General features: G+C 31.1%; 1 protein-coding gene across 7 annotated transcripts in view; it reads right to left on the minus strand.

Moving 5' to 3' along the window:
• Window positions 1-26,295, minus strand: part of LOC132757820 (adhesion G protein-coupled receptor L1-like) — a 56,348-nt gene that overhangs the window by 22,625 nt on the left and 7,428 nt on the right. For 6 of the 7 annotated variants that reach the window (XM_060749262.1, XM_060749255.1, XM_060749258.1 and 3 more), the window contains exons 4-16: window positions 17,430-17,536; window positions 16,296-16,535; window positions 10,704-10,801; window positions 9,722-9,916; window positions 9,170-9,353; window positions 8,161-8,301; window positions 7,474-7,682; window positions 5,798-5,847; window positions 5,387-5,510; window positions 4,577-4,680; window positions 3,457-3,559; window positions 2,898-3,051; window positions 2,411-2,477 (exon numbers count right to left, since the gene is read on the minus strand). In XM_060749262.1, the coding sequence (XP_060605245.1) occupies window positions 2,411-2,477; window positions 2,898-3,051; window positions 3,457-3,559; window positions 4,577-4,680; window positions 5,387-5,510; window positions 5,798-5,847; window positions 7,474-7,682; window positions 8,161-8,301; window positions 9,170-9,353; window positions 9,722-9,916; window positions 10,704-10,801; window positions 16,296-16,535; window positions 17,430-17,536 (1,776 nt within the window). The remainder of the gene's footprint in view (window positions 1-2,410; window positions 2,478-2,897; window positions 3,052-3,456; window positions 3,560-4,576; window positions 4,681-5,386; window positions 5,511-5,797; window positions 5,848-7,473; window positions 7,683-8,160; window positions 8,302-9,169; window positions 9,354-9,721; window positions 9,917-10,703; window positions 10,802-16,295; window positions 16,536-17,429; window positions 17,537-26,295) is intronic. The other variant, XM_060749261.1, reaches the window with a different exon arrangement.

The raw sequence follows: 26,295 nt of genomic DNA on the forward strand, positions 1-26,295 counted from the left end.
CCCCATTATTATGCATTTGTCTACAGATCTATTATCTTAAATGTCATGTTCAGTTTCATGTTCTGTACAGGGTGTAAAAAGGGTGGTGTTATAATCAACTCATTACAATAATAAATGGCCTATTAAATATAACAACAGATTCTCACAGAATGTCACATTCAAAGCATATCAGTCAATATATACATTTTTTTTCTTCATAACAATTGAGTTTAATTCTTTCAAAACATTTCAAATGAGTTTATAAAACTAGAATATCTATCAAATGCATTTTTTAAACTTTATTTAATGACATGACATGGCAGGAAATAAGGCAATAATGAGACTTTATAAAGTTTCACAAGGATGGGTTAAACAATCATATGTCATTGTTTTTTCCAGACAACAGTTAACACAACAGGAAAACAATTATTTGCCTTTTGTAAAATGTAAATCATGAAATAAATTGTACAATCATAAATGATGAGGCGAGAGAAATTGATGGGTGGTTAAAAGGTCAAATCTACAGAAAATATTCTTTCCATTTCTTTTTCTTAATATAATTAGTTAAACATACTGAACATGTATTTAATTGCAACAGAGTAAGACCCAATATAAGATAAGATAAGATAAGATAGTTTATTAATGTCTCATCCATCATGTACAATATTAAAATAATACAAATATAAAACCTACGACATTGTACATAAATGCCACTCATAGTTGAGTTATAAGAGACTATACATAACTTTACAACAAATCTAACATACTGGACATATCTACAAAGTTACTTAAAAATAAAAACAAGTATTTTTTCTTCTTTTTTTTTTAAAAATAATGTGAAGAGTTGAGACAACCAGACTGTATTTAATTTATTTGAAATTCTGTGTAGTTTGTGTTGTTATTGCTGGTTGTAAGATTTGAATGTTACAGCCAGAGCTGCATCAGTACTAAGGGTGTAGTACTTAAGTACCAGTACCAGTACTTGACAAATTTTGCAGTACCATTACCAGTACCAGTACTAGATTTTAGCTTGGTACTGCAGTACCAGTACTTTTTTTGGTGAAGGAATTAAGTATCAGTACCATTACTTTTATATATTCATCAAAGTTTGAAAACATACAGTGTTAAACAAATAATTGCAAATATTATTCAGCAAAGAAATAAAATCATAATTTACTTTAAAGTAAACATAACATATTTACAACTTTATAGTTTTAACATACTTTTTACAAACAATATTTACAACATATATTCATGTCATATCTAATTATTTAGTAACCAGTCAACTGTATAAATACAATGCAAACATCTTTCATTTAAAACACAACAGTCTTTTGTTGCCTTTCACACCTTCACACCTCTGTTCAATTTATACCAAAGTAAATAACAACTTTTTATGGTGCTAATAATGTCACTTTTTTTCACTTGAAATGGGATTATTTAGAATAGAAGAAATTAATTAGTGTTTATTTTGCTCTTTTACTAGTAAATACAAAGTAATAAAAGATTTTAATAAGGATATTTTAGGGTAAAGAGATATTGAGTCTGTTTATCTTAATTTAAGTTTTATTTAAAGTCTTTGGTGCTTTTTATGATGAATATTATGTTAACATTTGAAGGAATATTGCAGCAAATTATCTTTAGATTTGATAACTTACTTTTTCACAAAAATAAAATATAGTTAATGTAATTTACAGCCTTATGTTATGAGAAAAATTGATGCTATTTTAATTTTTATCAAAACCAAAAGTACTGGGTAATGCAGTAGCAGTACCACTTTTTAAGACAGTAATGCAGTACCAGTACCAGTAGTAGCAAAATTTTGTAAGAGTAATTCAGTATCAGTACCAGTACTTGCAAAATCGCTGCAGTAGGTACTGCAGTACCAGTACCAGTACCAGTAATGCAGCTCTGGTTACAGCAGTGTACAAGTTTACAGTGTTACGAGAAACGCCCAGATATATGCAGATCCTACACACATCCGAATGTTCATCCAAACACTATACCCTTGATAAAATATGTATGTGTGTTTTATCTAAATAACAATAAGATTGGGTGTAAAGCAATAAACAAGAAAATGTGATTTATTCATGACTAGACATTGCAGTCCTATAGTATCATAAGACCTATTTGTATGTTAATACAACTGTATCTGTTACAATGGTTGAATTCAAGAAGTGTACTATCTATAGAGCTGGCCCTATTAGTCATCCTTCAACTTGTATAATATCATGATAAATTGATAACTTCCGTATGCATAACAAGTCTTTATCTATATACAAGGAGCAGTCAACTGAATCACAAAAACTGTTCTTCAAAGTTATCCTATTTCAAATTAGAACGTAAGTCTTTGTTTTGTTTTATAACACACCTAAATGCACAATATATTGTAATACATGTAGACAAAAGGACATATAATACACAAACTTACTGGTTTTCTGTTCCATATCCTGTATTGTCTATGGCTGCTGATATTCCAACAATCAGAGCTGGTACACCTGCATAAATATATCATTGAAATGTAAATATACATAAATAATGTGTTTGTTAAGACTTAAGAAACATGAAGTGAAAGTATTCAACCCTTAGTCTGCTCCATATTGAAAGATGAACAAGTCCATTTAAGATATTTAGCAGGGTAAAGATTAATGTAATTTTTATTTGGAATGAATATAATCCATAATATCAATCATTTCAGATTCAGCAGTCTTTATACAGGAAAGGAATGTTTAAATGGAATACAATTATACTTTTCTTGCATCTATCACCTAGTAACTAGCTATGGAACTTTTAAATTATGAAGATAATTTTAAGTTATTTCAAGCTAACCAAATAGTGAGAGGTATCAAACAGTATGGTTTGCACTAAAATATATTAAAATAAATCAATGACATATCAATCTTATTATAAAAGCTTACCATATCCGAAAGCGTAAAACCATCTGACCCTTGACCTCTCTGCCTCGAATACCTCAATTAACATAAAGTACAGTTGGATACCTTCTAGACACATCCATGAGAATGAGGTCAGAAAGAAGAAATGCAGGAAACCTGCAATCACTGAACATAAAACCTGTAATATAAAACATACATATATCATAAAACATTTCATAAACATTGATGTATTAGAGTATATCTCTTTCATTAAGCTTGGATGACCCTCTGTATTTGAAAATTTCTTCATTTAATTCAATCTACTATACAAATTATGAAACAGGTTGGATTACATGCATTCACTTTTTACATTATGGTTCAAGCCATTATGTCCATACAAATTATGAAAACCCTTAATTAATCCACCAATATAAAAAAGTCTACCTTTGTTTTTTTGGAAAATATTCAATTTGACCACAAGACGCTTATTTGCCTTGATTTTAATCAATGCTTAACAGTAACTATTTAATGAACATTTTTAGGGTTTAAATTCTCTAATGATATTTTTTCCTTAAAACGGTGAGAATCAGAATTGATATCTTACCGGATTCTGTGTTTGTCCTATACCAAACAAGAACAATAACTCTGCTATCATTAGACAGAGTACAAGGTTTTTATGAATCGTGTTTCTATCAGATTGCAAATTCCTGAAAATTAAAAAAAAATGCAATTTGTAATAATAAATCTATAATAAAAGTTTTTATTCATCCTAAAATTCAGTTATAATCACGTATCATAGTTAATTTCTATTAATATTTCCAAAAATTACAATAAAAAAACCCAACTATTATTAGTTTAAACAAATTAAATGTATCATAAAACTAAAACATCTAACAAATATGATCAATTAAAACACTTTCTACACTTACATAAAAACATAACAAAATACTTTGATGTCAGGCTAGTAAACCAATAAATCTTTACTTTGCCAGCGCATCAATTAAACTGCACATTCCATAATCATTTTTGTAAACATTTAGTTTAACATTTTCTATATCTATCAACAAATTTTTGTTCATTTGCTAACTTAAAATATAAATCATGTCATTAAAAACAAAGTTTAAATCAATCTATTTATTATGTAGCTTTAGCACAATAATAAAGTACCTGACAACAAAGGTTAAACATAAAATGTTGATTTCAAAATCACATGATACATGTTTTTGAAATATCAACTCTATGTTAAACTTATAGGTTATCAATCAAAAATGTTAATTTGAACAACATTGTTATAAAGTTTCTAAATGTATGTAGTTTCTTAGAAATGAAACCCTCCTGTAAGAAAGGCTGCTTCTAGGCTAGGGGCTAAAGTTAACTAAACTTTCTTTCAAGCGACATTATGCTCATATTTTCATTGTTGAGCTGAATTGACTATGTATTTAAAAAGACTGACTAAAACATAGTGATTGACCAACAGTTGATATTGGAAAATGATTAGGATAAAATATAAATCTGCATAAAATATAAATAGACTGCCCCTTTGACTTTCACCTTTTCAATATTATAGTCCCTTGAACAGGCATAATATCATTAAAAATATTGTTAATATATATTATCCAACCAAGTTTAGCTCTTAGCCCCACAATAATACGAGAAAACAGGATACTAGTTTTCTGTAACAACATCTTACAGACAGTAGAGTATAGAATAAATAAAAAACAAACCTGAAAATGCTGAATGATATGAAGCACATAAGGAGGCACACAATAGATATCGTACATCCAACATAGGTAATGGCTTGTAGAGACATTCTGTGCCATTTATTCAACTGCAAACACAATATTCATACTTGAGAATAAATTAGACAAACTGGAGAAAATAAAGTTATTATAATGACTGTAAAACAAACTTGTGACATCCATAATGGTCTTAGGAAACTGTAAAACTGTACAATATAGGTGTTTCATTTATTTCTAGTCACTGTATTTCATTAGAAGACTATATTATAAGAAATATGTTTCCTAAAATTGAACATAAAACTTGAAACATTTTCAGCTCGGGGCACTGCAATGGTAAAACTATGCTTTAATAAACAGATCCATGCTTTTCATCATATTTTACTGTTAACCTGCTGATTTTGAGTAAAGGATTTGCCTTGGAGCAATGCATTCAAAGTTTAATGAATTTCAACATTAAAATATAAAAGTTGAGCTACCAACAGTATAGAGCCTGGTCAGACTGCACATTTATGCAGACTGGAATGACACTTTTAGTTCCAATATTTTGCAGTCAAATCAGATTCAGCATTTGTGGTCTGCTTTATTGTAGAATAAAGCATCTTTAAATTCATGGAACTTTTCTCAAGCTCTTCTTAATTCAAAGCAAGTCAAGTCTATTTTAGAAAATAGCTTAGATAAGTTAACTCAACCTTCTCTTTTTTAATTCAAGAACACTGTAAAAAATTCTTGTTCAGAACTGCAGTTACTAGTAGAAGTACCCTTTCATCAAGGGCCTACCTTCGTTCAAGGACATACCTTTGTTCCAGTGACATCCATGAGGACAGCAAAGTTTGTCAGATGAACACATTCACATGTTGTAAAATCATCATTTGTATCAACAACTCTACAACCTTCATCTGACCATTCTCCTACCAGTGAACTGTAAATATAATAAATATGATGTTAAGAAGTATATTTATTTAAATTGTCCTGTCTTATGTGGATATTGCAAAGCAAGTCTACAAGTACAAGAACTACAGATTATTACAGGCGAAGGCCCACAATAATGTTGCAAAAAAATTTGACCCAACTCTTTTGTATAGTGTGTAGATATGTGGTGTAAAAGTGATGTATATTTATATATTAAACTAAACAGATTATAATCAGTAATTAATGACTGTAAAATATGTTCATAAAGTTTTGTATTTGATTTAAGCAGCACAATACCTTTCATTGTATTTCCAGAATGCACAAACAGGTTCTTTGTCTTTCAACATCTGTAAACATATATACATATCATCACAAATATGGAAACTGCAGTCATATGATCAACATATAGATAAGTGGCACAATTAAATTGGTCTACATTAACTGGTAACAAAAATATTAAGTGGCAACACAAAATGGGTCAACATTAATTGACAACATACAATTGGTTTATGTTCACAAGCAACAAGAAATTGGTATACATTAACAGGCACCATTGAATTGGTATACATTAACTGGCAACAAGAATTGGTATACATTAACAAGCACCATTAAATTGGTAATCATTAACTGGCAACAAGAACTAGTTTACATTAACTGCCAACATAAAAGGAGTCTATGTTAGATGGCAACATATAATTGATCTACATTAACTAGCACCATTAAATTGGTATATATAAACCTGCACCATTAAATTGGTATATATTAAATGGCACCATTAAATTGGTATACATTAACTGGCAACAGGAATTGTTGTACATTAACAGGCATCATTAAATGGTATGCATTAAATGGCAACAAGAAATTGGTAATCATTAACTGCCAACAAGAATTGGTTTACACTAATTGCCAACATAAAATGAGTCTACAATAAATGACTACATATAACTGGTCTACACTAACTGGCACCATTAAATTTGTATACATTAACTGGCAACATTAGAAGGGTATACAAACAATTCTTGCAACACTTATTTTACTATCAGGTCTACTATTGGTAAGTTATGTCATTCAATCATTATAATTTTTATAAATTAATTAAAAAGAAGTACAACAGCATTATAAATACACATTATATATCTTTATGATTAAAAGAAGCTTCCTTTAACAGAGAGACAGAATCAGCAGATTTGCTGCATTTATAACATGACATTCTGTAATCAATGAATTACAAGTATCAGGAGATTACTGTTGGAAGATGACTGACATCTCTGCTATAATTGATTAATCACATGAATTATATATTATGTAGCAATTGTCTGGGTTAACAAATTTTTAAACAATATTATCAGAAATGGCCTAGTAATTAATTAAAAAAAATGTTTTTACTAGACACATTCTAGGAAACATAAAAGATATTTTGAACAGAATCATTTTAAAATCACATTCAAAGTTGGAAAATCTATTTATGGAATGACAGCTTTGGTGAATTATTGAAGACTAATATCAAAGAAATATTAAAGACATCGAGGATTTGGTAATTTCTTGTTTATAGAGAGCCATTAATAGTTTGAGCTTAAAATTAAAGCAGTGAGAAATTTATCTTTTAATCATCAAAGAAAATGTTAAAAAGACATTCTTAGTTTGATTGGGTTTTGCATTACATGAACACTGTACATGTCATATTGCAACTTTCCAGCTCTTCTGTAAGAGGATGACCTCTTGTGCCCCTAGATGTATATTTTCAGGAAAGAGCAGGCAAATAAGTAGAACTATGATCTTATGTTAGCAAGCTTGTTAATCTTCCCACATGAAAAAGTTAAAAGTCTCTGATAAGATTTGAACTTACAGTGGTCAAATGTGATTTAAAATCAGCAAAATTACCAAACATATCCTTTTTTTAAATTTGACAGGAAAACAAAGTTTTCAAAAACAACAACAAAAAACAAACAAAAACTGTTAGTGACAGAACTTACATGTTTATGAGAAAGTTTAAAGGTCATAGGTCTTTTCAATTGTGTTTTAGAATGAGGTTGGACAACATCAGGTGTATGCTTCATAACTGATGCAGCAATTATGTTGGAGTTGATCACAGAGTTTTGGGTTTGCTCTTCTGGCTGGTCAGTAGATGGGTTCATCAGTTCTTCCAGGTTATTGTAGAATAAATAAGTCACTGTTACATCATCTGTGAATAGAAGATAAAGAAATAAGATAAAGTGGTACAAATACATGTAGATGTAAAGGTGTAAAATGCTTGGCTAGATAAACACTTTTATAACTGTTAAAGGAATGCATTCAGTAAATAATATTTTGTTTACAATATTCTAAGGGTATCATGGTTTGGAAATGGTTTAATGTATAACAGTACAACTCTTTACATAAAAGAAGTATAAAACTAAATGGGATCATTAACCACTTTACACTGGTATTTTGTAAAGCTATTATGTACTCAACTCCTGGCACTTGCAGCCAGTATATTCCATTCATTAACGAAGATAAAGTGTATTATGGGAACTATTCAAGGAAAAAACTCCTCCCCCATTATCATTCATATTACGTCATTCTCTGGAATTTTGTAAACATGTTATACTTGGGAAGAAACAGTGATGATTTTGGTACATAGACAGCATTTTGGTAAATTGTGAAGATTCTGGCAAATTTACCTGTAGATTTTAGCCCTGAAACAGCATCAAGTGGCAGAGTGAAGTCATGGAAACCATCTGTTGGCCCCTGTGTATACTGATTGATGGGTAATTTTAGATCATGTTGTGTTCTCGACATCTTCATCACACTTACTTCCATTACTGGTGAAAACAAAAAGTTGAAATGAGGCAATCATTAAATGAATCTTAACTTAAAATTTTATGACTGGAAGAATTTAATAAGCATTTAAATGCTACATTATGTGGTTTTAATCAGCATGGAGGAATTAATGTTTGTTTTAATAGAATAATGCTGAAAGAAGAAGCATATATGAAAATTTCATAACTATTTATCAACATTATTAAAGTTTTTTTACCTATTAACAATGTTAAGTATTCATAAACGCCTCACGTTAAAATGACATACCGGCCATTTTTTTCATCATCTAGTAGTAATTAAAAGCTCTTTATTGTTTACTCTTAGGTCAATTATTCTATGAATTAGCCTCATTCTTAAATACCATCCTCAAGCATTTCATCAGAACACAATTAGACATCAAAAGGAAATATGACAGTAAATGTGTTACTTAGAAATAAAATATTGTAAATAAATGATCATAACAACAACATTCACAAGTTTATACATCTTGTCTTTTGATGTTTTTCCCCTGTTTACTTCTACTGTGTTGTTATTAACATACTAATATCATTATGTTTGTTTTTGCTTTTTATTACTCAATATCATCAGCTAAGTGGTTGTATAACTATTATTTATAACTATTTTTTGCTTTTCTATAGTAAAATCAATAGGATTTAAAGTCAAATGGCAACTTTCTATCTTACTTACAGTTGGATGCCCACTGAAATACCTCAATGCATTATTTCAGGGACAGTAGAGAGACAACTGGGTGTTCAATAAGCTAGCAGAATTTCTGCAACACAAGAACAATTATGTAAACAGTTTGAAATAACAAACCATAATTTATGTCAGTAGATTCTATTTTAGTGGAAATAATTAATTTTACAATACCAATATTCTGTTCAGCCGATGCAACAGTTTCATGTTTATCTATTGTTGATGCGACTTCTAGCGCCATCTGTTCAAGGGAAACAATCAGGGATGTTGCAGCCTTCTTGCGCTCCTCTTGTCGGAGGCCCCTCCATGACTGCTGCTGTGTAGCATTTAACAAACCACTACCAGATTTAACCATCTCCTGTACAATATATCATCAACATTCATTATTTATTGCCCAATTAATCATATACAATGTAACATAAACGCAGGTGTACAATTTATGTGAGACAGTCAGATTTACTTATATAATTACCATCTCTTTATTTTTTAAATTTTACTGAAATGGACTTAAAACTATCTGAAGTCCTTTTGAAAAAAGAAAAGCCATCACCTTTTACCTTGACCAGGCTTATCAAATTCAAATACTAGCAATTTCTCAATTTAATTTTTAGGCATACCAATCATTGGTACATTTTCACCATTGTTTTAAGTTAAATTTACTATAATATTTTATGGAAGGCAGCCCAACAGTTACACATCATTGATACACCTTTTCCACGAACTTACCTTTGTAAAGCTCTGTACTTTCTCTTTCTTCACTTGTTTTGGCATATCCCTGGTCATCTCTTTCTTCATTTTAGTAACAAGACGAGGTAGGACATTGATGGAAGCTTGTTTTAGATCTCCAGCACCAAGAACTTTCCCCTTCATCTTACTGTTTAATTTAGATATTGTCAACTCTGCAGACACTTCAAAATCAATCTGCCAAACAAAAAAACAAAAAAATACACATTGTTGAAAATTTTCCAATTTTGATTTTTGTCCTGCATAAATTTGCAATCTATCTCATAAAGTTTCTGAAGGCATTATACAAAATCTAAAATGAACATTAATATAACACTGTTTAAGATTCAATCCAGGTGTGCTTTATTTTTTTAGCCATAAATCTTTTAACTGCACTCAAATTGAAAAGGCCCCTCTCTGAATGCATAATTACTCAACATTATTTTCCTTACTGCATCTTATGAAAGTTGAAGAAAAGGTTTACCAAAATATCATTAAAATTCATACAACAGATTTATTTAAAACTTCCATCACAATCAACATGATTTAACAAAACTTAAGACAATGTTATGACATGCTTCTAATCATGTCTGAAATAACACAAAAGTAGGGCTTAATGTTCCTTTACACAAGTATAGCCAGATAGTCAGATGAAATTAAATTTCATGCTGCCTTTAAACAACCCACAAAAAATGCAAGAAATTAACATGGTCATACAGGCACACTTGAGAATGGGTTGTAATAACAATTACTGATACAGTCAAGACAAAGTAGACAAATATACAGATGCATTTATTTAGTCAGTGAATTTCAACCCAATAACCACCACTAGATTCCTGTGGTGAAATTGCCCCACTGTCCATTGCCAATCCTGCAGTTGAGAATATGAAACCTGAATCGGACAACACTTGTGTACGAACTGACCTAAATTTATACTGGAGACAGACCTCCATATGACTGGTTATAAATTTTAAATTATAATTACCATGGTTTGAAGTTCCTCCATCCATACAGAGACACAGTCTGTTAGGTCGGGATACCTGTCCCACTTGCCATTCCTACCACACTGTCTTCGTGCTTCACCTGATAATATAAGATAAATTTATGTTTTGAAAAACAGAACTATATACAGATTTTCATTAAATAATGAAGGAAATACTGCTGTATCAATGACTGACACAATTTTGAGACAATCAAAGGTCATGACTCTGTAATTAAGGGTACCCTTTTGGCCAGCAGGCACAGCCATACAATTTGACCAGGCCCTACACTGTAGGCTGACTAACTTTAATTTCATCTTGATATCACCAAAACTGATAATAGATGATCCCAAAAATGGAAACTGGGCAAGACTATTTAAGAAATTTATAAGGTTAAAAGTTGATAGAGAACACCACTGGAAGATTTCATTTGAAACCCCTATATAATGAGCTGCTGAGAGGTACAAACTTTCCTGCTATTTTAAATAAAGTAGAATAGAATTAAACATTTTAAATTTAAGTTACTACATTTCAACTTATACAATGTACATTAATCACAATAAATTATCACATAATATGCAAAAATCTTATCAGTTTATAAAAAAATATGTTACGTAAAATAATCACAGGCTTTGCACATATACTGCTAGTGTGCCACTGTGATTTATTGTATCATAGTAAAACCCCAATCAATTTTAATATGTCATTATAAAGTTATTAAATTACATTTTAAATTCTGGCAAGTTTAGTTAAAACAAGAACTGTGGGAGGACAGTATTGGCTCGACTATTCAAAAAGTTGTCACAAGGGTGTTTTATTGAGTATAATAATGCTAGTTACCTATGAATACATAAAATTGACCGAAAAGGTACAAAGGCTTGTTATTAAGATGTTTTATCAAGTAAACCACTGCTTTATTATTATGAATGCATAAAAATGTCCCAAAAAAGGCACAAACTCTTCAGTAGTTATGGAGATAACAGCTTACAAGCAAAACTTTACCATGAAAAAACTTTACCATGAATTTCTAAGTTGAAAAAGGGGAGAAAAATCAGCCTAAATGCAAGATAGAATTATGGATCTTGGTCAGTGACCTACAATTATGATTCTAAATGCATATGTGAAGTTTTAAATAAATATCTTTAATAGTTATTGAGATATGTAAAACTTGCATGTAAACATTAACCAAGAGACTAAGTAGAAAAGGGGAGATGAATAAGCCTAAATGTGAGTAGAGTTATGGAACTTGGTCAGTGACATACAATTATGACTCTCCAATTATGACCCTAAGTACATGTGTTAAGTTTTAAGTAAATATCTTTGAAGACCTTTAACCTTTGAATAAAATTTCTAAGTTTCAAAGGGGCAAATAATTCTGCAAATATTGCAGGCAGAGTTATGCAATTTTGCAAACTGATGTACATTGTTACTATAAAAAAGTATTGTAAAAAAGTATTGTAAATTTCAATTGAATATCTCAAGCAATAATTGAGATATTCGACTCTACAAAAAAACTTTAACCAAAATATCTAAGTTATAAAAGGGCATAATTCTGTAAATATTATAGGCAAATATTATAGGCAGAGTTATCCTACTTGTCAATCTGATGTACATTGTTACTATAAATAAGTATTGTAAGTTTCAGCAATAACTGAGATATTTGAATTTACAAAAAACTTTAACCAAAATTTCTAAGTTAAAAAGGGGCATAATTCTGTAAATATTGTAGGCAGAGTTATCCAACTTGTCAATCTGATGTACATTGTTACTATAAATAAGTATTGTAAGTTTCAATTGAATATCTCAAGCAATAATTGAGATATTTGAATTTACAAAAAACTTTAACCAAAATTTCTAAGTTAAAAAGGGGCATAATTCTGTAAATATTGTAGGCAGAGTTATCCAACTTGTCAGTCTGATGTACATTGTTACTATAAATAAGTATTGTAAGTTTCAATTGAATATCTCAAGCAATAATTGAGATATTTGAATTTACAAAAAACTTTAACCAAAATTTCTAAGTTAAAAAGGGGCATAATTCTGTAAATATTGTAGGCAGAGTTATCCAACTTGTCAATCTGATGTACATTGTTACTATAAATAAGTATTGTAAGTTTCAATTGAATATCTCAAGCAATAATTGAGATATTTGAATTTACAAAAAACTTTAACCAACGCAGACGCGGACGCCGGGGCGACTACAATAGCTCTCATATTCTTCGAATAGTCGAGCTAAAAATGTGAAGAATTTTTATAGTATAACAGTTTGCATTAACATAAACTAGAAATGTGTCATCATGCCACGGATGCCCCCGCATGCAGCCAAAATTTCAGATGGTGCATTAATTTTTTTTTTCATTTTAAGTTCAAAGCCCTTAAAACTTTAAAATGTTAACACAAACCATTTTCATACAATGTTCAAGACACTGAAATTATTCAGTCTTAACCTTTTAAAAATAACATATTTCATATTTGTAGCCAAAATAATGGCTAAAAGTATGAGTGCTGAAACTGAAAGTACAAAATTTTTCCAACATTCAGGAAAGATAAGTTTGTCTAAAATCATTAAACCACAACCAAATTCATACTTAAACTGCTTATTCCTAAGATGTATCTATATTATTTTCAAAGTGAAAGGGACATAACTCTGCAAAAAAAAATCATCAAACCATGACCAAATTTCAACTTGACCTGCCCATTCCTTTGACATATCCATATGTCAAATTAATGTTGAATATGTAACACTGTTGGGTAGATAATGAACAGAAACTGTAAATTTCATATTATTTTCAAAGTGAAAGGGGCATAACTCTGCCAAAAATCATTGAACCATGACCAAATTCCAACTTGGCCTGGGCATTCCAAAAACATATCCATATGTCAAATTTGAGTTGAATGTGTTGTACTGTTGGGGAGATAATAAACGGAAACTGAAAAGTTCCAGGGCTCACACTGGCTCAAATAAAATAATAGCCAATAATTTTAACTTAAAAAAATAATAGCCAAAAGTTCAGCGGACTATTCACAAATTAGCGATTAACAAGTTGACATAAGCAGTTGATTAAATAAACATTACATTTATATCTTTCAGTTTTATAAGGATTCTCAAATAAACTGATACATTTGTGTATATTGATAACTACCTTTTTTTAAATAGAACCACAACTTTAATTGTTATTATAGAACAGAATAAAAACGTTATAATTAGTATAATTACTGTATAACAATAATATTAAAGATTCATTATAACTTTACATAATGCTGTTATCAGACAACTTTTTTTGTTTGTTCTAATCAAATTTTGTCAGCTATAACCACTGTCAATTTCACACAGAACTGGAGTAGATCTAGGTCATATATATATTAGCCTATGGAAATAACACAAGTTTGCAAACTCATTCACAGAATGCAGCCTTTTTTCTGAATAATTTACTGAAAAATATCATCATCACCAATGTAATACAAATTTTCTGCCATAGTAGTAAAGATTTTTAAACAGAACATAGCTTAATTCACCTTTAAAAAATTATCAAAATTATCGGTGTCGCGAAAATATGTGACAATCGGATTTTTCCTGTTTTCTTGAGAAATATTCACAATTTTGGTTGTTGTGCAAATAGTTGTTTGGAATTTAATACTTTTTAAATATTTTACCATTGTTTTCCACTGGCGATTTAGTCAAGTAGCTTAAAAAAAATCAAAATTTGCAATTACTGGAATTCACGGTAAATTTTGGGTAAGTCAATATACAGTTTATCAATTTTAAAACGATTTTTGTGGCTAATTGACGGATATTTGATGGCTATTATAAATGCTGGACAATATCTTTGAAGTACTTATACAATTATACATCTCGCATGTATTTTATCACCTCGGGCAATATAGTTAGCAGCACGTGACCGGTAAAAAGTTGACACTCGATTAAATGCACCCCGCTGGTGTTAATTGGGACTACTGCATTCATTATCGATTTTTACACCTTATATAAACACTGTTGGAAGTAAAAAATAATCGCCAGATTTTGTAGCCAAAATGCAAAAATAATCGCCAATCTTATAAAATAATCGCAAATGGCGACTATGGCGACCGACAGCGTGAGCCCTGAGTTCATATTACTTTCAAAGTGAAAGGGGCATAACTCTGCCAAAAATCATTGAACCATGACCAAATTTGAACATGGACCTGCGCATTCTTTTGACGCATCCATATGTCAAGTTTGAGTTGAATGTGTTGTACCGTTGGGGAGATAATGAACGGAAACTGAAAATTTCACATTATTTTCAAAGTAAAAGGGGCATAACTCTGCCAAAAATCATCGAACCATGACCAAATTCGAACTTGACCTGTATTTTGTCATGACATATTCATATGTCAAGTTTGAATTGAATGTGTTGTACCGTTGGGGAGATAATGAACGGAAACTGAAAATTCACATTATTTTCAAAGTAAAAGGGGCATAACTCTGCCAAAAATCATCGAACCATGACCAAATTCGAACTTGGCCTGTATTTTTTAATGACATACCCATATGTCAAGTTTGAGTTGAATGTGTTGTACCGTTGGGGAGATAATGAACGGAAACTGAAAATTTCATATTATTTTCAAAGTAAAAGGGGCATAACTCTGCCAAAAATCATCGAACCATGACCAAATTCGAACTTGACCTGTATTTTGTCACTGCATATCCATATGTCAAGTTTGAGTTGAATGTGTTGTACCGTTGGGGAGATAATGAACGGAAACCGAAATTTCATATTATTTTCAAAGTAAAAGGGGCATAACTCTGTCAAAAATCATCGAACCATGACCAAATTCGAACTTGACCTGTATTTTGTCATGACATATTCATATGTCAAATTTGAGTTGAATGTGTGCAACCGTTCTTAAGATAATGAACGGAAACTGATGATGACGGAATGACAGAATGACGGAAGGACGGAAGGACGGAATGACGGAACAGGGTAACACTATATGCCCCGGCCATTACATGGCGGGGGCATAAATATGATGAAACAATCTGTCATCACAGGTATATATCAGATATGGGCAACATTACATTAAAATTTGGAAAATGTGAATTATTTTCAAAACTTATTCAAAGATTTATCATGAAATCAAAGAAATTTACATTTATATAAAACACTGACATTGCAAAATATACCTCTCAGGACGCTTACTGCTTAAAAGTTTAAAAAATATTAAACAAGAGCTGTCAGAAGCACAGTGTTCTTGATTATTTTCAGTGTTTGATAGTTAAACAGGAGCCTGGATAATGTAAAATTTTCTAAGTTTAAAAATGACCATAATTCTGTAAGAATCTATGTTAGAGTTATGGGCCTGGGACAGTGTCTTCCTACTATGCTCTAATGTATGTGGAGTTTCAACCCATTCCCTTCTAGTAACATGCTTGATAAAACTTCACTAAAATGTGATATTTAACAGTTTTGTAAATTGAGACAGTGCTTAAAATTATGCTTTTATGTACCTTTTTTATATGCAAAAAATATCACTTTGACCAGTCCTTACACTTTATTTAAATTTAGTTACTTAAAAAGTTAATTTATTGTGTCATATAAATTAAGTTAATTGATATTTACCTAACATATCTACAGGACAGTCAGTGATCGACATTTTCCCTGCTAAAGTCTTCTCCCAAAACAAACCATGTAACTCCTCCTCCGGGCAGTGTTTCACGTTCTTCCACGACTGTGGAGCTTCAGTGACATGTTTCTTATGTTCTAGTGTTGTAACTTCAGGATATATGGTGGTTGTAGCTTCAAACGTTGTTGGATTAACAATGGTATACGGTGGTTCTGTTTCCTCTGTGATTTCATTGGCTGGAAAAAACAGAAACTTCCATAACTTGTTTTAAATAATTTTTCTTTCTTGTAAATGCAATGCATTGCGACAGTCTTAAAATCTGTTTTCAAGGAAAATTATGATATTTTATTTAAATGTCTTACAGCTTATATAGTATCTTATCCATATCTTAACCATAGATAAATTGGGAGAGATATAACTACATTCGGGTAGGTTAAAATTTCATATTTGCACAGGTTTTCTTAAATTTAAACTTCAGAAAATATCTTATGACACTGACAGATGCAAAATTATACTCACAAATAAAGTAAAAATAAAACCCAACAAAACCCACATGCTATAATTATAGTGAAATAACCTACAATGAAATTTAATAAATGGGCAAATATAACACTTTAGACTGTATTGAAGCTGGTATAATGAGGGAATAAATCAATCTGTGATTGACATGCATTTGTTTATTCATCTGCAGTAAATTACAACAGCAACAAAACACCTACTATCTCTCTAGTCTGTATCCAGGTGCTCTTCCATTCAATAAACAGATTTACACATTACAAAAAACACTTAAATACGGGAGGAAATTAAATAAGCTACCAAGTTTGCTTATTATAATAGACAACTGCTGTATGGGTTATAAAAAGAGGTTGTTTGTTGGCAATTAATGTCAAATTTTTCAAAGTATGCAGTACTATTATAATTTTGGGTAATATCTCAACATAAAATGTTTCCATACGTGAAATATCTCATCATAAAATAAATCATTGTTTTAAAATACTATTAAGTAAATGAATGTACATAAGATTTGTGAGAGGAAAAAAAACAACACAAAATAAAAAACTACGTGTTCTTAAATTTGAATATTCTAAAAGTAAAATGAGAAATAGCAGTATCAACATGCTGGTAATTACCTCTTTCACAGAAATATCGAACCTCAATGTACTTTTTGGTATCATTACACGGGTCTCCGAAGAGTTTGTTACTGGCTTGGAAAGTACACTTTGTTCTGTTATCACATCTGCAGGGTAACATACAAAAATAACATAACAAGGGTTTGCATGCTTCATTCAAAATCTGGGTAATAAATAAAGGTTATACAGTCAAACTTGTACTTAACAACCACCCCTGGATCAGCACCATGTAACACTCTAGGCTAATTAACTAAGGGCTATAATACGTTATCCGGAACTCAGCAAAAGTGAGTTTTTCCCGCACAAACAAACGTTTACAGTTTTAAGCTTCATGGTGCACTACCGGTCACAAGAGATTAGCCAACCCGTTGCGTTTATTTTCAAAGCTGTAACTGTAAGATTGTTTGAACCTTCTGATTAGCTGGAAAAAACTAACAAATTCTTAATTCCGGAGTAAGTCTATTATGGCTCAATTAAGCCCGTCTCACACAAAACACGGTTGGACACACGATTCCCATACGGTATACTCGGTTATACACGGGTTGACTGGTACGAGTTTTGAGCTCCAACCGTGCTTGTGGTTTAGTTGGCACGAATTAGACTCGAATATAGCATGAGTATGTACAAACTGAGCACGGATATATTCGGTCAAGCAAGGTTTGAACACGATTTGCATACGAATACGTACGACTGTTGTACGGTTCCAAGTACGGTCTAGTACGGTCTGGTACGATTAAACACGACTTTTACTCAATTTACTCGACTTTCACAGGATTTACATAGGGTCCCGCCGACTTTTGTTCGAGTAAGTCTCGAAATATCACACATTTGTGTATGTTTTGATATAAATTAACCCATTTTGATGACTTGGCTTCATGAATTTTCGAAATTTCAACGAAGAACACTTATATATAGATCATTATAATACTGCACGTTTGTAACGTCGCTTTTCATTGGATAATCGTGACGTTTATATATTTTTATATACACGGCTGCTGTCGATTTATAAAGAAATCTCGCTTTATTCCTCTAAAAATGATGCTTGCTGTATTATAAATTCGTTATAAAGATTGTTGACAGGTTATATGGCCTTATATAAACGGCTGTTTGCAATATAACCCTCGCCTAGCGGCTCGGGTTATATTTACAAACAGCCGTTTATATAAGGCCATATAACCTGTCAACAATCTTTATAACTAATATTAACATCAATAAATGAATAAAAAGTGAAGCAATGTAAAATGAATGTGTCTTTTTTTCTGTTGTGTAGCGGTTGCTGGAGGGTCCACTGAGCTGGCATTGTAGTCTGAATCCCTGGGAGACACGGTTATTACCGGTTGGTCCTCTAGCTTATCAGGGTCAATAAGTTGGAGTGGTCGGTGGGCCTGGATGGCTCTTCTTGTATTCCTTCTATGCGTCCAAAACTTCTTCTTTGGATACATTCTAGTGTGATGCAGCAAGCACTCTTGGTAGGGTGGCAGCAGGTAGTTGTGTTTTTTGTACAGTTCTTGCTGACGTAGAGGCTGTGTTAGACCGTACGAGGCCATGTGAGACCCTGTATACCCGTACTTTACCGTGTCGGCCATGTATGTTTCGTATATGAACCGTATTGGTCGTATGGCGATCGTATAAAACCGTGTGTGCACTCGTTTGAATCGTACCGTGATCTTGTGACATTCGGGTGTTAATCGGGTGTTGGATGTAGGACTTGGGGACGGTCTCGAACGATTCCATACGATTTATACACGACCTTGATACGGTTGGGCTCACTCGTGGAGTGAACTTCACATACGGCTGTATATACGGTCTGATACGGTCTCACACGGTCTCTTACGGTCTTGTACGGTCGCTTATACGGTCATACACGGACATGGCATCCGTACCAGTTTTTTAAAAGTTTTAAAAATCATACACGGCTTACACGGATACACTCGAATGGCCCGAGTGTAACTCGGATAACGCTACGGTTAGTTCGGTTGTATGTACGGTTTACACGGGTGGCCAACCGTGTAAGCCGTGTGTCCTGTGTGAGATGGGCTTTAGACCAATCCTATTTCAAAATGACCTGCTTAATCCTTACCCTGCTTTTCTTTTTTATAATGGACAAGTCCTGTTTTGACATTGTAAACCGACAAATCAGTGGTCAGTATAGCCAGGATGCACCCTGATCTGGCTCTATACTGGTTGCATAGACAATTCATTATTGTCTGGTTTAAAGAGATCATTTCATCCATTTCTAATGATTTGTCTTTATAGACAAGTTTGACTGTAGCTAAAAAATCTCTCTACATTATGTACATTGATATTATTACCGTGGTAACGGATTTTAGAATATGTCAATGAAAATTCTATTCTCAGAAAATCAACATTGTCACAGCTGGTATGTCTGTATATATGCAAAAATGTCACATATAGATACACTTCTACATATGTCTAATCTTGTAAGAAAAATATTACATTTTGTTTTATATATCTAAAAAAATAGTCCATTTTTTTATAGTAATCAGAATATTCATTTTAAGTCCAATCAAAAATAGGGGAAAAAAGATGACCCACAATGTAGAGAATTTTGTAGCATTTCAAATACAGTATATTATGGCAAAATTTCTAACAAACTTTAAAACAACAAACACCTAAAACATGCATGACACTACAAAAATTAGTCACACAGCAATCATTAAATCACTTAATAAAATATAACAAAAACAACATTCTATATGAAAATGATAATAAAAGTTAACATACTGGATAATAAATGTTAGGTACAATGATGCTGATAATAATATTGACAACAATACTGTTATTTGGGTGAAAATATCGATAATGATAAAAGCAATTTTGATGATGATGATGATGATAATAACTTTTATATAGGGGAGGGTTTAAATGTTGATGATGATATAAATAATGCTGAAAATAATGCTGTTGATGATGATTATGATATAAATAATATCAATAATGTTGATGATGATATAAATAATGTAGTTGATGTATATGATATAAATGTTTACCATGATATTAATAATGTTGATAACAATATCAATACTGTTGTTGTTGTTGTTGTTGATGATGAATATGACATAAATGTTTACCATGATATCAATAATGGTGAAAACGATATCAATACTGTTGTTGTTGTTGTTGATGAATATGACATAAATGTTTACCATGATATCAATAATGCTATTGTTGATGATTATGGCATCTTTTAGGTATGATATCAATAATGTTAATAATGATGATGCTGCTAATGATACTAAAAATGATGATAATGATAATTATCAATGATAATGTTGATGATGATGAAATCAATCATTTAAATCATGAGGGTGATAATATTAGTAATGTTTGACAATAAATATTAATTATAATATCATGTTTCTAACAATGATGACGATGACTAATCCAATAATCATAATTATCATGTTGATGATCTCTATAATTACAGGGATAATTAAACATTTGTTGTTGATGATGCAAATTGGTAAAATCTATAATAATGCTTTTAAATAATTAAATAAACAATTATGATAATCATGATGATAGCTTTACAAATATCTATTGATATTATATAATGAAGCATTGTATATCCAATGTTTTATACAGACTTCAACACCAGTTCATTTCAGTTTAAATTCACTAATTTTAATATACAACTTGTGTTTTGTATATCGTTACCACCAGCAGTTATGATATCTAGGTAAAAATCTAGATGGGCGACCATTTTTGTCTGTCTAATAAATTATTTACAACATGCCTTATGCAGGCACAAATTGATATACTGTGTGTACAGCTGTAAAGTTATATCAAAGGAAGCTGAATTAATATTTCAGATACAGCATACCAGTAACATCAAAGTCTCCATGAAGTTTGACTTAATAAGAAGTTGGACCATATTTCTCAAAGTTAATGTTTACAATTCATTGATTTGCAGATTCATTATATAGCTTATAGTTGAAATATATCCCAGATAAGTTCATAAATGGTTATGTTTAATGGCTTTAGCCAAGTAAAAACTCAATCAACAAGAATGTTTTGGTTGAAATTTAGATGAAATATTCTTCCTGAAAGAATTAACTTAAAACATGTGAAAATTTATTAGAATGATAAACTTTAAACATTTCCCCAACAGTTATTTAGTCCATAATTTATTCAATGCATGTTGCATCAATAATATCTGTCTAAATATTTTGATATTTCAGTTTTGTTGGAGCAGAAGTAAAATAAAATACATCATTAAACTAAATGTGATTCAATACACAAGGAAAAAATCAATACCAGTGAAATTTCAGACAACATTAAAAGTTTACCTGGTTTATTTGCATTTTATAAAAAAAAAGATGGCAAAGAAGTGCAAAAAATGGTATTTTAGGGTGGGTTAAACAGTACCAGATTAGTGGCTGGCGAATGATCAAACAATGTGGTTATCTTGGTGCCATATAACTTCAATAGCAGGAAATTAATTAACTCTTTCTGCCACAAAACAAGCTTACTAATTATATAACACAAACTTTTCCTGTTTTTAATTTGGGATGGTCCAATATTATCTATTAAGATGATGTATTTTATTGAGTAGCCAAAAGTATAGTATAGCTGGGGGGCTGAGAGTCTGCTGGCATGGAATTATACTGATTCCATAACTGTCACTGATAGTACTCAAAGTTTAAAATGCTTACTGAAATAACCTTATGGGCATACACTTTTCATTTATATCTCTCATGAACAGACTCAGTCAAACAGAGTCTGCAATTTTCACCTTTTGAGGGATCTCTCATTTTCCAGATTTCTAGATTCACAACAGCACTAATCTTGATAGCTGTTTTAACCGTCATAATGTGACACTGATACTTCATCTAAGTGATTTAATATTCTGGTATTTTTTGCTATCATTGATTCTAACCCTTTTTTGGTCTTAAGCTGGTGCTACGGGTCGTGAGAGTTATAATTACATATCTCTTGAACACATTCAAACAGTCTGCATTTTTCACCTTTTTACTCTTGTTATCATTCCTCTTGCAGGATCTTCCCTTTTTTCTAGATTAAATTTTTATATTTTTATGCTGTTATAAAATAGTCAATTTTGAAGTATAATACAGTATTCATCAAAGTACATATATGTATATAAAAAGACAATTTCTGTATTTTCTTATTTAAACATTAAACAATCCAGAATATCAAATAAAAATGTATGTGTTTTTATAAAAGTAAACTATTTAAAATATTAACTTATAAAACAAACATACACCTACGAAACTTAAAATTTAGAGCAACAGTTATGATTCATTAATCTTGTTTACCACATTTTTACATTTGATCATGATGTGAATATAAAAAACAGTCACACATTCTTATCGAAACATTTTTTTTTGTGCCCTAAATGACGTAAAATGGTACAAAAATTACCTTGTAAAGGATGTTTTACCTTTAACCCACCATTATAATATTTAAAGGTGCCATCACTAGATTGTTAATTGTTTATTTTTTTTTGAATACTTTACATAGTCCAAATGTTTTATGTTAACAACAATGATAATTGTTTTGCAGAATGGCTGAGTGGTTAATGAGTCAGACTAGAAATCTAAGGATTGCTGACTGCATGGGTTCAAACTCTGTCAGGGGCAAGCTGTTGTTTCCTTCAGCAAGAAACTTAACATTAATTGCTTAGTACTGGTTGGCTGGAAATTGAATCGAGAGTGTTTAAAGAAGTTTATGGATTCTAACACAATCAAACTAAAGTACTTTTGTATAAACTAACAATTATAATTCTATTTTGTGCACAAAAACTTTGTTATGGTCATAATTGCCTATCTAGCTTAATGGATAGAAGAAGACTTAACAAATGCCCCTTTATGCATTATTTCTAGTAGAATCCGGCTTCAACAATGTTTCAACGTACAACAATCGACGTTAACACACGCCAGCTCGATAAGATCCTTCAGTGTACATTACTCTCTTAATTGTATTATGATCAGTCTTTTCTTAAAAACTCATAAGTATATACATTGACTCATTTCAAATACAAAGAAAATAATATCTGAGCATGAAACTATTTTATTAGTTTTTCGTGTGTGTTTTTTGTTTTAAAGCATTTTTATATTGGAAGTCTCTGAGATGATACAATTCAACAGAAATTAATAAAAAATATAAATGAAAAGTTTGAAAATAAAAAGAAATAAATTCAAATATAAAGCATATCATTCAATAAAAATAAGAGGACAATAAATAGATCATCATTTTAACATTGTCCATCCCTGAATTGTAAATTTATCATAGAATTGTGATAATTTATGAATAATATGAAACAAAATCCAAACATAAACAATAGGAAAATTGAAAAATTCCTACTTATTGTGGTGACCACAACAATTTATGAACCTTATTGTTTACTGGAAATTTGAAGTGCTGACTGCATTTAAAATGATGACAAATTCAACCTTTAGAATACAAAATTGTAGACATTTTGTATTTTAAGCAAACCTTGCAAAATAAAAAAAAAAATTAATTGGAAATGAATTAAGATAACATTTTTCGCTGAGTCACACAATTATTGAGGAGACAAAAAATGTTGATGGAAAACAAAGCTGTGTGATCCGACCCATTGACAGAAGACATTACATCATGACAGACAGATTTTAGACTTCAATTATTTTTTGTTTGAACCCTAAAATCTCCCTGGTCTGTAATTCCTTTGTCTTCCTGCTTCATTAAATCAACCAAACACAGAACGCTACAAAAATGTTCAGACACAAAGACCAATTTTGTCAAAGAATTTCTAATTAATCCAGACAATGCCCCCTCTAATTCCAATAATCTTAAGATTAAACTGAATTCAATTTCTCTCCGACACTTTCCCCTGGAATGAGACAAGAGAACCAATTTAATACCGTCACTATGGCAGCGCCCTTAAAATATCCTTAAAGTGATCATAATTCTGCTAATTATTTGTCACATGTAAAAGAAAAGCTTCGTAACTTGGAAAGAATTTTTACTGTTAATGTAATGTTCAGTGCCATATGGCAATTAGTTGACCTCTCCTGACAGTTCTACTGAAGATTTTGATATGCTGTTAAATTTGCATGTAACTTTGAAAGCCCAGCCACATTACAAACAAAATTTAATCATATAGGTCCATAGACATTTCATTTGAATTTTAAAGTTCATAACATACATTGTATATTTATTACAAAGTAGAAAGTCCAAAACCTTTGGATTTTAAGTCTTATCTTAATTTTTTTTTAGTAATTATATGTCAAGAGTTGTAATTTATGAGGTTATTTCAAAGGCTATGTCCTATTGATTGTCTTCAATGGCTTCAAAATGTTCATCATTTCTAATCTCATATAATTAACTATTCACTTTCACTTTCCATGTTTGGAGCTTCATATATCATTGACTATAACTCGAAAACCTATCCTTCAATGCCAAAAGCTGTACCTTATATTAAACAAGATTGGTTACAGATTACAGAATTAAATTTCATTCTCTTCAATATTTCTAGGTTAATCAACACCGCATTTATTTCATTATAAACTGATGAAAATCATCTGTACTTTTTTTTAAATTTGAAGCCAGTTGCACGCTTTATGAGCAATGAAATACAAATAAATCTTAACAATAGGTTCAGTTTCTAATTACACTAATTAGTTTATAGTTGCAGGTGCCTCAGACAAAATATACCTTTAATTAAGTTGTACCTTTGTTACAATATAAAAAAGAGCTGTCCGTAAGACAGCGCGCTCGACTTTTTTATTGCTTGCCAATAAAAAAAGTTTTTGCAGTAAAAGGCAATACAAGAATCTCTGTATTTTTAAAGTGAACAATGGCCATGAGCATTAAGATATTTAGTGAAGAATTATTTTACTGAATTGTGTGATACCCTTACAGCAATGTTTATATGACATAATTTATGGTAAAGTGAACAAGTGGATAGGAATGAATTTTTTTAGATTTTTTAAGTTTTTTAGTGCTTGCCTATAATACAAAACATTGACAGTTAAGGGCCATAATTCAAATAAAATCTTTGACAGAATTACCTTCTCCTGGACATGTTTGGGAATCATGATTGTAAACAAGTATTCCAACTTTCAAATTAATATCTCAAACAGTTCAGTCAAAAAGTGGACTGGTACTAAAAACTTAACCAAGATTCTAAGTCGATAAAAGGCCCTTAATTTTTAAAACAAATCCTTGACAGAGTTACCTTCTCTTGCGTACAGATGGGGGTAATGATGTGAAATAGCATTAAAAGTTTCAAAGCAATATCTCAAAGGGTTAAGGCAATAAGTGGATTTTACCCATATTCAATGTATTTTCTAAGTCAAAAAAAGGGGCATAATTCTGTCAAAACCTTGACAGAGTTATGTCCTCTTGTCTGTTGATGAAGGTCGTGATGGTAAACAAGTATGGTCAGTTTCAAAGCAATACCTCCAATGGTTTTGAAATAAAGTGAGTGGTACAAAAAACTTAACCAAGCTCAATACACTTTCTAAGTCAAAAAAGGGCCATAATTCTGTCAAAAACCTTGACAGAGTTATGTACTCTTGTCTGTAGATGGAGGTTATGATGGTGAACAAGTATGGTAAGTTTCAAAGCCATACTTGTAATACTTCTGAAATAAAGTGGGGTGGTACGAAAAACTTAACCAAGGTGTGACGCCAACGCCGACGCCGGGGCGAGTAGGATAGCTCCCCTTTTCATAGAAAAGTCGAGCTAAAAACCCACTTGGTTAACATCAGACTAGTTCACATAATCTTATTTCCCTATTTATTTATATTCTGGATTAGTGTGCTCATTGATCCAGACATGAACAAATATTCAAGTTGACATTTCTTTATATTTAAAATGCAGCTAACATTAAAATGTGACT

This window comes from Ruditapes philippinarum, unplaced genomic scaffold, assembly GCF_026571515.1.
Source record: "Ruditapes philippinarum isolate M1 unplaced genomic scaffold, ASM2657151v2 ctg252_1_1_1_1, whole genome shotgun sequence".
Lineage (NCBI taxonomy): Eukaryota > Metazoa > Mollusca > Bivalvia > Venerida > Veneridae > Ruditapes > Ruditapes philippinarum.